This window comes from Priapulus caudatus, unplaced genomic scaffold (genome assembly GCF_000485595.1).
Source record: "Priapulus caudatus unplaced genomic scaffold, Priapulus_caudatus-5.0.1 Scaffold1593, whole genome shotgun sequence".
NCBI classification, from domain to species: domain Eukaryota; kingdom Metazoa; phylum Priapulida; class Priapulimorpha; order Priapulimorphida; family Priapulidae; genus Priapulus; species Priapulus caudatus.
Genome location: NW_014578654.1, coordinates 50,182 through 63,179, shown reverse-complemented (window position 1 = coordinate 63,179; position 12,998 = coordinate 50,182). Strand labels below are relative to the sequence as shown.

The 12,998-nt window shown below is 42.4% G+C and overlaps 1 protein-coding gene across 1 annotated transcript in view; it reads left to right on the top strand.

The window, feature by feature from the left end:
- The first annotated feature begins 2,817 nt into the window (after positions 1-2,817).
- LOC106817091 (fibropellin-1-like) overlaps positions 2,818-12,998 on the top strand; it is a 19,300-nt gene continuing 9,119 nt past the window's right edge. The window contains exons 1-5 of the mRNA XM_014821739.1: positions 2,818-2,923; positions 3,721-3,897; positions 5,303-5,429; positions 6,052-6,205; positions 6,918-7,090. Of these exons, the coding sequence (XP_014677225.1) occupies positions 3,842-3,897; positions 5,303-5,429; positions 6,052-6,205; positions 6,918-7,090 (510 nt within the window). The 5' untranslated portion in view covers positions 2,818-2,923; positions 3,721-3,841. The remainder of the gene's footprint in view (positions 2,924-3,720; positions 3,898-5,302; positions 5,430-6,051; positions 6,206-6,917; positions 7,091-12,998) is intronic.

The window sequence follows — 12,998 nt, the reverse complement described above, 5'->3', positions numbered from 1 at the left end:
GCGTGTGTGCTGTTTTATTTGTGCTGTTGTTCCGCTTTTATGCTCTGTGGTGTGGTCCGCTAAGAATGTCTACTTGTGTGGGCTGTATTGATGTTGCGTGTGTGGTTGAGTCTGCAAATGGTGAATCCACTCACCAGTGTGTGTTGAGTGTGCAGTGTTGTGTTTGCATCTGCTTCTGCGTGGGTAGTGTGATGTGTGTTTGATATTCATACTGTGGTTGTCTAGATGTGTGCGGTATGGTGTTTGATGTCTGTTGTGTGTTGATGTCGTGTGGGTGTATGTCTGCGGTGTAGTTGATGCTCATACATGTGTGTTGTTGATTGCTGTGTGTTGTTTCGACTGTCTCTTTGGGTGTGATTGAGGTCTACTGCTGTGTCGCTTCCAAAAATGATGTGTGCGTGTGTGTTTGATGTCGCGTGTGGCTTTTGATATTGATGATACGCTGTGTTTATGATGAATCTGCGTTGCGATATGATGTCCTGCGTGCCTTGTTTAAAACCCTCTGGTGTGATGTGTGAATGTCTGCTGTGTATTGATGTGTATTGCTGTTAAAATAAGTGTAAATATGCGTGTGCGCTTTTCGACATAGTAACTGTGCATATCCTGTGGGATTGATGTCTGAATCATTCAAAGGCGGAGGTTTTTGTTTTGGTTTGATTCTGTGTGGGGTGTTTGGCTTTCGTCCATGCGCTGTGTGTTTACGTTTCTGTTACAAGCAAAGTGAATTCCCCGGACCCCCCCCCCTGTAAACAGGCAAGGAAAAATCCCCTCGAAGAGCGGAAAAAGTTGATTGATGTCTGTGTATGTATTCTTGTTTTGATTCTGCGCTGGATGTTTTTAGAGTCATGGTGTATGTGGATTTTTCGCAAATACTCTGCTTGGTGAGTTCTTCTTAACTGTTGTGTGTTGACTGCTCACTGCACGAAATCGTTGTGGTTTTTCCATATCACTAGTTTGTGTGGTTTCAGTCTGCACGGCCCCATTCAGCGGAAGCCTCCAGGATGGGGGGGTTGTGGTGGAAGAAACAACATAACAGACTCTCAACCACAAAAAACCCTGCGCCAACCGCCAGCGGCCTCCCATGGACGCATCAGCACTATACCTGTGCGACTCACTGACCACAGGTATGCTCGTTAACCTGTGCTGCTGCAGGTACGCTCGTTAACCTGTGCTGCTCGTTAACCTGTGCTGCTCGTTTACCCGTGCTGCCTGCCCAGCCTAAGCCACTCGCTTATAACCTAGCCTTCCTGCAGTACGCTGCGCGTTTAACCAGGCGCTGCCTCCAGCTACGCCTCGCTTAACCATGTGCGCTGACAGGTACGCCCGTTAACTGTGCTGCCTTTAGCCCTTCGGTGTGCCCTGCCCCAGCCTAAGCCTCGTTAACCTATGCTCCTGCAGGTACGCTCAACCAGTGCGATGCTTGCATGTAGCTCAATTAATCCATCGTTGGCTGCACGGTCACCCCCTCCCGTCAACCCGTGCTGCTGCAGTACTCCTCGTTAAAACCACGTGGTGCTTGCTCAGTTCACCCTCGTTTAATCCTGTGCTGCCCCTTACAGGTACGCTCGTTAACCTGTGCTGCTGCAGGTACGCTCGTTAACCTGTGCTGCTGCAGGTACGCTCGTTAACCTGTGCTGCTACGTTCGTTAACTCGTCAGACGCTCAACGTGCCTTTTATGTTCATTTCTGAGTAGCTATGCGGACGTTGCGTCGTTACTAAGGACCGTCCGTCGCGTGCCGAGAGTACCAAACAAATAAAATGGACCCTAGAGTTGCGACAAAATACGGCGCAGTGACGTTATGCAACATACCCACACTTTTCAATTCCACCTTCACGACAAAGCACCGTGGGTCGCTACCCAATCATACTAACACGAAACAACCGTGTTTTACACTAAAAACTTTACCCTACAAATCCCAAAGGACTGTCCCGGCGGGGACCTCCCGCTACCTCTGGACCCCAGCAAAGGCCTGCCCCCTTCTGCAAGTGCTTGCTGGGATACGGCGGCCCGCATTGTGATGAGGACGTCGACGAGTGCGAGAGCGCCCCGTCCTGACTGAACAAGCTGCACAGGCCGTACTGCTAACGACATGCCCTGATCGAATGAGGCGCGCTGCCGGACTGCATCCCCCCCTGGACCCCCGAGGTCACGCGCCTATGAGTTCAAAACCGAACAACATGGTAAAAGACATGTGTATAGAGTCGCTAGCTGCTAGCACCGCGCAGAGATGGAGATGTTAGCATTGATTCTGCAGTTATGGAGCGCTTACGTTATGTAGTGTATGTAATGTAGTCAGAGCTGTGGGCTGCACAGATGGAGATGTTAGCATTGATTCTGTAGTAATGTAGCCCCGCATGACCGAATGACCAGGCGTCGCACAAGTTCCGTTATATTAACCACTCCTAATGTACTTGTACAGTCGTAACTTAGCCGCGATGTTGTAGTAATGTTGCGCGTATGTACTGTAACGTTGCGTGATTCCGTTACGTACTTGTACAGTCGTAACTTTGTTGTTTCTACAGGCGTTACATGGACGTTACAGTGAACTTTTTATGCCTCAGCTTGATTGTTTCAGTTCACGTAGCGATTGCTATAAAGATATTCAGCATGCCAAATAGTGTGAACTATCATACTACATGGCGTAATTCTAAATTATCACCCTATCACCTTCCATATCCTAATCTATTAAGATAGTAGCTGATGAGTAGTACTGTTAATATAATTAGTCTCTGCTTAGAATTTATGTTTTTATTGTTATTCACCGCTGATATTCAATCAGTCTTATATGCGGCACACACCTTATATTGCAGGTGTTAATTGTGAGACAAACATAGATGACTGTATAGGAGTACCCTGCGGCAAGAACGCTCAGTGTGTGATGGTGTGAACAGCTTCGCTTGTCGCTGTCTACAGGTACACAGGTACGAGGCGTGATTGGTCACGTATGCTGGGGTCGCGATACCGTTCCCCACGGGTATATATGTGTCAAAAATTGTGGCACAATATATATCTGTGTCATCCTTGTGGTATGAGTGTGTATCGTTAGCTATATACTATGATGCGAGAATATATAGGCTTATAGACATTTCGACTTGCACGTGAAATTTACTGTCATATAGAAGTTTGAATGCTTTTTTATGTATTTTATTTCATAAATATGATGGCTGCATGTATTATGACAAGCAATTCGAAATTGTAGCTGTTGTTGCTGATAGCAACACATTTTGTGTCAGCAAGTCTTAGGTGCTGTAATTACACAATGTTGTGGGAAAGCGATCGTAAAGAATGTAGAAAAACGTCGATATGTATGTCATCTAGCAGTATCGCTCATAGGGTCTATGTTCCCCCAGGCTGCGTACTGGCGGACTACCCTGTACGGCTCGGGTATATCACCGGCAACGACCTTGGTAACTAAATCTGATATGTTAGCGAATTAGGGTTAGGCGTTAGGCAGTAGGCGTACGGCGACTCCTTGGACTCGTTAGGGAGTACGGCCGAAGTACGGTCCGCATATTTATATCACTCCAGGCGTACGCTTCCTGGCGAAGTAACCCTGGCGGGAACATAGACCCTTTGCTCACTGCGCCACTGCATAGCTACTTGACTGCATTTCCGTTTCCCAACTTCAGAATGGATTGATATACAATGTATATTTACTGATTTTCGCTAAAGTTTTGAATCGCGGGCATCTCATTGAGCGAGCGTTCGCTTGTTTCAGGCGAGCCGTCGAGCTGCGTGGAGATAGACGAGTGTGCGGTGGCGCCGTGTGAGAACAATGGCGTCTGCACGGATCTGTTCGGAACGTTTCACTGCGCTTGTCCTCGCGCTACACGGGCAAGATGTGCGAAGTCAACATCGACGACTGCGTGGGCCGACCCTGCCTCAACAACGCAACGTAAGCACTGCTGGACACCGCGCCGGCGCCACCTATGTGGAGATTTTCTCCTGAAACATTTTTTTCGCAGAAATATTTTTCCACAAAAATAATAGAAGCCCCTAGAAATTTTATGATAAAATTAAAATGAAAACCCGGAACCAATTTTTTAGCTCGCCTTGACATCGTCAAGATGAGCTATTGCCATGGGGTGTCGCTCCATCTCCGTTCCGTCCGTCTGTCCGTCAACATTTGTGACGTCAACGATAACTCGATCAAGAACCTTGCCCACACATGTCAGTAGATGCATGCTGTGTGCTCCTATGGAGCGTGTTGAACGTCCTATTCTTGGAGCACGCCAGTCGACCTACTTCCGAGCCACGCTCCACTTTTTGGCAAAATGAAATGGCCATAAGTCAGTTCAGTCAATATTTTGCTCATTTCTCGCGTATGTTAATGAATGAGGACTGTCCGCCCATCAAAACATATCACGCAGGTTTTGATTTTTTTTTAATTATGCAAATTAGGTAGATTTTGGCAATTTTACTATGCATTTCAGTGTCTGCCTACGGTCAACGATAACTCAAGAACCGTTTGACCCACATGTTTCAAATTGAATACAGTTGTTACCGGTCCTCCTATGAGAGAGATTTGAACTTCCTATTTTGGAGCATGCCAGTCGACCTACTTTCGAGCCACGTCCACTTTTTGGCAAAAATGAAAATGGCCATCTAAATTCATTCGATTTTGTTAAATTTTAGTATGTGAATGTGTAAATCCAAAACAGTTGTTACTCCTATGGGAGAGATGACAACGTCCTATTACGTTTATTTCGTCTAACTGGTTAACAACTTTACAATCATACCTATATACGTGTAATATTGTGTTTTAGATTCTTCGTTACAGTAATTTGACTGGAATATTTTATTGTTTTTATTTGCGCGATATTCGAAAACCAAAATGGCGATCATTTAGGTGTAGCGCCGCGCATCTCTCGTCAAGATTTCAGACTTTCAGATCTGAAACATTTATTTTTGCATCAAAACTTATGCATATATTATTATCAAGAGTATATTATAATGGGAGATATATGCTATATAATCAGTGATATAATGGGAGTTCTCCCATATATACTCTTGCTTTATATATCCCCCTCCCTCTTCTATCACATCCAAGGTGAGCTACAGTGTCATTGACACTTTCATTCTATGATATAAATACATTCGTGAAGAACAAGAAAAGCAATAGGTACAATAATTAACATTGATCCCCTACATTATCCATTCCATTATTGAGAATGTTGCGCTATTAGAGTGTAAAATATATACAGTAAAATATAGTTGAGAGGAATAATTATTACATGTAATTATTACATTAAGATTATATATTATATGGTTTTACATTATCACTGTTTGTCTTTGATCAGGTGTGTGGATGGTCTGAACATCTACTCGTGTTCATGTCTGCCCGGGTTCGTGGGAACAAACTGTGAGGTGAACGTGGATGACTGTGCGGCGAACCCATGTAGGAACGCCATTGCCTGCCACGACATGGTAATGTATACATATTATATAAAGTATTATCTTACTCTTACTACTCTCCCTTCTTAACTAACTTACTCTCTGATTGTAACGTGTCTGCATGGTATGAACGCCATCGTCTGCCACGACATGGTTAGTACGTCGAAATAAAGTAACAGTCTTGAAAACTTTACGTCATGTAAACGGGTGCCTGTTCGCGTATCTCAGGAGTGAAGGCACAAGTTGGCTGTTCATTACTGGTTTATAGCCTATATACCAGCACAGATTTATGCTATTAGTATTATGCCCGTTAACAGACGAGACCAAACTTGTCTACATGTATATATATAAGCGGTAAGGTAACATGATAACCTGCAGTTCCATGTTCAATCTTCCATGTTCTGTTCTGCATATGTTCCCTGTTACTCTCTTCCTCTTTCCTGTCACCCAGCTATAGCACACTTAGACAGGTAGATAATAGATTTATGAAGATTATAGATTTATGAACCTAATGATATTTACAATCACAATCATGTATCACAATGTTAAAATTTAAAAACAAAAAAGCGACAAGTGTAAAATAACAACGATAGCTTCAGAATGTCGCGCACTACGTCATTGTGTCTGTATCGTCTGCTGTGTTTGCTGCCACCAGGTGGCAGACTATCAGTGCGAGTGCGCTCCGGGATGGACGGGGAAGACGTGCGAGTCGGACATAGATGAGTGCGAACCACAGCCATGTAGAAACAACGGAACGTGCATCGATCATCTCGGTGCTTTCTCCTGCCAGTGTGCTGTTGGATTCAGGGGTGAGCGTTGGCGAGCCACCGTTACCTTCATGAGCCTGCGTGGTCTCTGATTTCAGCTGTCCTGCCATTTACGATTCTTACAGCTAAATTTGTTCTGAGTTCTAAATTAAAAACTAACTTGATTTGAACTTCTTAACTAAATCATCACAGGAGTAGGGAAAATTATTTTGTTATAGTTTAAAAGTTGTTTTAAGTATGTTGTTTTCAGCATGCTTTTCTGTCTTCGTAATTATTTACAGTAACAGGCTTGTCTTTAGATGGCATAGGTTGCATTTCCTTTTCTTTAAATGGGAAAAAACGCCACAAACCATTCCACCATGTCATTAAGAGTAAGATGATGCTATAAAAAGTGTATATAACGATAACATAACTTATTATTCCTACTTGTGATGCTGAGCGGTGTTGACTTGTTGCTGTTTTCAGAGAATCGGTTCACCCAACTTATGTGACAACAGGGGGCCTCTGCATCGATATATGTTATATTACTGTTGTTGTTATTTGTTATATTGTTACTGTTGTTGTTTGTCACATTGTTATTGTTGTTGTGTGTTACATTGTTATTATTGTTGTATGTCACATTGTTATTATTGTTGTATGTTACATTGTCATTGTTGTTGTTTGTAGTGGAGAGCTGTGGCGAGAACAGATATATATGTTATATTATTGTTGTTGTATGCTGTATTGTTATTGTTGTTATTGTTGTTGTTTGCAGGGGAGAAGTGTGGAGAGAACATAGACGATTGTTTCCCGAACCCGTGTGATAACGGAGGTCTGTGCACGGACGCTGTGAATGGCTACGTGTGCACGTGTCCACCGGAGTGGGGAGGCCCACGCTGCACCCAGGTCTACAACGCCTGCTCATCCCGCCCCTGCCTCAACAATGGAGTACGTCTAACCTTCACTTCTAGGTCTAGCTCTTCCCAGGCAAAAATCTAGTGAAGCCAGCCACCCCCTTGCCCCGTATTGGAGGTTATGGCTCAAGCGACCTATGTCACAAACAAAATTAGTCTTAACATTAGTCTTGACTTTACTTTTATTTACTTTTTCTCGTAGAAAAAAAGTAAAACAGGTGATATATTGAAACGGAAGAAGAATAAATAAACACGAATAACTTCTCCGACATATACCAGTACTCGATGTAACGTATATCGATCGGCCATTTTTTTTAATAGTGTGCCGTGAGTCAATCCGCGTTACACTTTGAGGGACAACCCGGAGGTGTGCGCAGTGGCTGGGGCTGTGAGCGGCACGTGAGATCCGCGTTACGCGCCGCGGCGGCCTTTTCCTCTAATGCGGAATATTATATTATCATAAGTTCAATGTTCACTCCGCATCTCATAACAGTGCATAACATTTTTGTAATCAACTCATAATATTGATTATGTAAATTAAATTAATATATTTATATCTCCATTATGTATTCATCCCAATCACTTCAAATACAGAGAGAACACAAGCACATGACCTGCTTCTCATAACCAACGAAATACTACTTCCGAGTGCCTATATTCAAACTAGAATGTAAATTCCTCAACCATAGAAAAGAAAGCATGCTCTTTATGCCGACTGTAGTCTAGTTCTATTAAGTGTCGAAGATTGCCGAATGTTTGAATATTTTCGTTTATCTAAATCGTGATATCTACACTCCATATATCAGTTGCAGTAGGGACCCTGTTCAATCCTACATCTACACCTATCATTGGATGTTATATGCATATTTGTAGATGCTAATATTCGAAAAGCTCCCCTCTCCCTACTCGGCAGTTCTTTACCGGTGAAGCAGGTGCAAGCGCCATTTGATAATCTTTTCACGAGGTCAATGCTATCGATGTCTGGCGCCCATGCCGTGCACGCGTGTCTGTGATATACTCTGGTCTCGCTGCTGCTCAGTCGTTGTGCTGTCCGATGTTGGACACTGCGCTCTCGATGTGGTGTGTGGGGTAGGCCGTTAAAAACCCGTGTCGTCGGCAGTCACACTGTGTAGCTGTGCCAGCAACTAATTATTTTTGATTACGCTTATTTAATGTGATTCGCTCTAGATGTAAATTATAAGTGATGGAAATTGTGATAGTTTAAAAAAGAGGACAACTGTGGTTGTGGGTCAATTCATGGCGCATATAATCTCAAATAAGAAACCAAATTTGAGATATTTACCTCTGACAACATAATTAAAATATATTAATATAATATATAATATATGGATTAATTGTAGTTAGACCTAAAAGCAGTAAGCTAGCATAAACAACTATCCATTGCCTCGCGTTACCCAACCCTATCGGCCGTTCCACACTATATTCCCAATAGCTCAGCATTTATACCGTTCAATGAAACCTTTTGATAATTGATAATAAAATATAAATAAAAATTCTGCCTCCTAAGCGCTGCTCTTTATTTTTGCTCCTTTACTTCAACCAAGGCTGACGCGGTCGCTTAAAGTGTCCGCCAAGACACTTGGGCAGCAAATTGGTAACACCATGAAGGAAAGAACAGGAGTGCCTCTGATGTTAGCCCATGAGCAGTCTTATTACAACAATGGCCTCAGTACGTGCACAGGCCCCATCACCGAGTGCACCACCTCCATAGCAAACAAAAGTCAGGACTAACGCATCATAAGCTGCCTTTACCCTACTGTCATTCTGTCTGACAGCACTCAAACAACCTCATTTCAGCGGTTGACGAGATACCGAAAAAAAAAAAACAACCTAACTAGAGCCTTAATTTCATACCTACCACCGGCGTCGCTAACATGTCGCAGGACACAGATTTATAACCGACTAATTAATAAATACGATAATTTGATATTAATTATACAAATTTTGGTTCCACCGGGATATATTATTGAATAATAAATTAATAAAATAGATGTGAAAAAACAGCATACATACTATACATGTTAACCTATTACGCGAAATTGTCCGCTAAGTTTTTATCGTATTTTCACCCATTTAAATTGCTTTACGGAGGCGTACTCCATCCTTAAAATATCATACGGTGCATCTCTCAACAAATCTATTGCTCCAAAGATTTATTGTCGTGCTGTTTCTTTTAGCAACGTTATAAAAATAAACGCATAACACGTGGCATATTCACGCTAGTAAAGGAGAAACAAAGAACATCAACCTGATGAGGTTTAACTTCGCGCGCAATGAACATTCTGTACGAATCTTTGATAATTCAAGGAAAGTATAAACAACTGAACAGAATAATCAATTTTTTTAGAGTGTATTATATATGAATATATTAACTCGGCCTCGGATCTAAGCGTGTGCGAGTGGGGCCCGGTGCACGCAATATATTGATATTGTGGGGCTCCTATGTATCTGTATTTCTGCATTTCATGCATTGCAAATTCAGTAGATGTATTTCATATCGTGCTGTCAAAAATCAAATTATATTAATTAAATGTCACTTTCATAGCGAGTATAAAATTGCTAATACTGGACGTCTTACCTCAGTCTCTGTAATCCGTCCATCGTCATATAGTGGCTTATTATCTCGTCATGCTCGATTTTTAGATCATAAACTCTGTAGTGTGTCTTCTAAGAGATGATCCTTTCACTCCGCTACAATTGCGAGGCAACCATCAATGAAAGCGATAGTTTTTAGTAGCAACCTTTCCGGTCAATTAGGTCAGTAATAGTGAACTCTCTCTTCAGCTGAACAGCAAAATTCACGATTAGGAGAGAACCTAGCAGGGGAAATCGCCATCACTTCAAACGCTTAACATGCTTAAGAATATTGGTAGGCGCCATCACGCAACTCACCGACACTTTTTGTAAATTTTAGGATACTCTAAATGTGGGGCGGCCGCCGATTAACTATGTGGGTAGCCGGGGGCACGTGCCCTGTTGCCCGCCCTCTTAATCCCGTAGTGCTCTTACTTATATCGGATTACTCTACTCGATTATAGTACGTTATAGCCTATAATAGTATATTTATATATATATAGATATATATAGGGCCAATATATATACTATATATAGGGGCCTATAAGTAAGAAGATTCCAAGTTCTTCTAATAGACATGGCATAGCATACATATAGATAGGACATAAGTATACATAGTATATATATAGATCCATAGATTACATAGATACATAGGATAGATTAGATTAGATAGATAGAATATGATATGATAGATAGATAGATAATTAGATAGATAGATATCATAGATAGATAGATTAGATGATTAGATAGATAGATAGATAGATAGAGTAGATAGAATTAGATAGATAGATTAGAGTAGATATATTAGATAGATAGATTAATAGATAGATAGAATAGATAGATAGATAGATAGATAAGATAAATAGATAAAATAGATAGATAGATAGACCTAAATATCAGTGTACATATAATATATAATTATTCATAACGAGTTAATTCAGATCACGGTTGATTTTTAAGGGCGTATCTTCTACCGTTAGCTTCTCATTTGCAATGGTCGAAGCCCTTTGCACTCTGATCACGTACGCCTGATTGAGCGAAGGCGAATGTCGTTTCGCGTCGGGAAACACCTGACAACGAGTGTGCTCATCTTAATCTCGGCTCCTGTAAGCTGTCATCGAGTTATTCCTCGTTACTCGGACTGCTAGCCAATGAACGCTAGCGTGCTGGAAAATACTGCTCCCACACAGCCATTCCAGTCCACGCCTAATGTTACCGTCACTCATCTATTTTTATATCTTCAACACCCATATAGCTATATACCTAGTCATATTTATCACCTATGATTATACGCTATATTATATGTTATAGCCTACATGTATTATCTTCTTATCCTTCTATTAACTATTATAAATATTATCAAGCAGCTAATAAATAGCCTATTAATTATAGCTTCTATCCTAGGTATTAGCTCTATCCCTAGCGTATTAAGCTCTATCCTAGTTTATTACGCTCTATCCTAGGTATTAGTTAGCTCTTGATATTATCTATTATTGACGTATATACCTGTATATCTAAAATTACTATTATTCTATATATGCTGCTTACCTATTATTTCTATTAGACCCTAAATAACCTATAGCCTTGCGTTCACACGAGGAGAAAAACGTTTGCCGCTTCTACACGCTAAACAATACGCGGCTTGCTTAAGCACGGCTTGCCTTAGCCGCGAATCTCCGGCTTGCTAAGCGCGAATCAGTATTCCGCGCCAAACTAAGTCGCGTTATTATTCGCCACCCACGGCTGCCGCGTATCCCCTACCTAGACTGGTACCCGGTTTCGCCTGCACGACGTTAGTGTAGCGTGTCGAACTGTTCACGGTACCAGCTCTTATATTATTCCTGGCTAGCTAAGCGCCTCGAATCTCGTGTAACTCGGTGTGAACGCTTTACCGAACTTTGAGCACCAGACTATACGGCTCCAGCGTACGGCTTCGTGTATTACGCGTCGGTGGTAACTAGCGCAGTTATATGCCTCGGAATATTAACTATTTCGTTCATCCACTTTACTTGTGTGTCTCTACCTATAGCCCATGTATCATCATAGTGCCCTATATAGTATACCTAGTCATATATAATTAGTCTACTATAGTACTAGTATAATATAGTATATATATAATTATATAGTCAATATAGCTAGCTACTATACTATTATTCCTATTATATCGATTACACCAATTTACATCCATTACAGCTGCTTATATTCATTATACTTATTATATTCAATTACGACCTATTATTCCTTTATAGGTCTATTACATTGTGTGCCTGCTAAGCCCATATATCATTTATATTCGCCACCGGTGCAAGTGAATTCTGTGTATTTAATTGTTTATAACGTTAATTAGTATATAGTATATATATATATATATATATACTATATATAGTATTATATATATAGTATATATATATAATGCGTGAAAAGCTATATTAAGAAAGTTGAGATGACGCGCGTTACTCTCACGATATAGCACGCCTGCCCATTCCTCTGTGAAGATCTGACAGCCTGATTGCGTTTGCGATCATCAGTCAAACACTAGTCGTTGAGCTAGCCACGCATGTTGCTGTGTAAATAAAGGTATATGATGCTCTAACTATAGTCTTACTTACTGCCAGATTGCATGAATGTGGCGCTTTTTGTGCTGTTAGGGTTAGTCCGGGTTTAAGTTTGAAAGCGTCACTCGGTTATGTGGTAAGTGCCTGTTAGAACGCCTAGCCGCGCGCGCCCGGCGTTGCTGAGTTCCAGCCGTTCCCGCCCCTCTCTGCTCCGCGCGCACTTACTGATCGAAAGCACAACTATAAAGCTGCTGGCTCACGACGTGCCCTAACACAGTCGGATGTGAAGATCACTTAAATTGTTCGGTCTGGTGTGATGTTGTCTCGGTGTGTGCTGCCGTGTGCGTGTGCGTGTGTCTGTTGTGGCGAGGGTATAGGGCGGCGGTTTAGGTTAGCGGGAAGTACCGGGCGTATGAAGGAACATCCCTAGACTCCGGCTACTATGTGGAGTAGGCGAGATTTACCGGTCTCACTCGGGCCCGTCGTGCGTGCCGGCGCCATTGTGATTATATCAGACCAGCGGTAATAGTGCTGACGTTGCGTGCGTGTCGGAATGCGTCCGCGTGCGTGTGTGCGGTGCTGTGTCGTCGCGGCTGCTTCCGGTGCGCGCGGGGTGCGTGCGTTGCGTGCGTGATGTGCCGCGCGCGGGCAGTTGATCTGTATTTCACGTAACTGTCATCAGTACCGCCCCTACGTTATCGCCATTTCTCAGCGGTTCTCGTACTCCGCGGTGTCGGTAGATTCAAGGTAGCCCGGAGTCAATAGACGCCTCCTGCCATCCACGCACTTCGC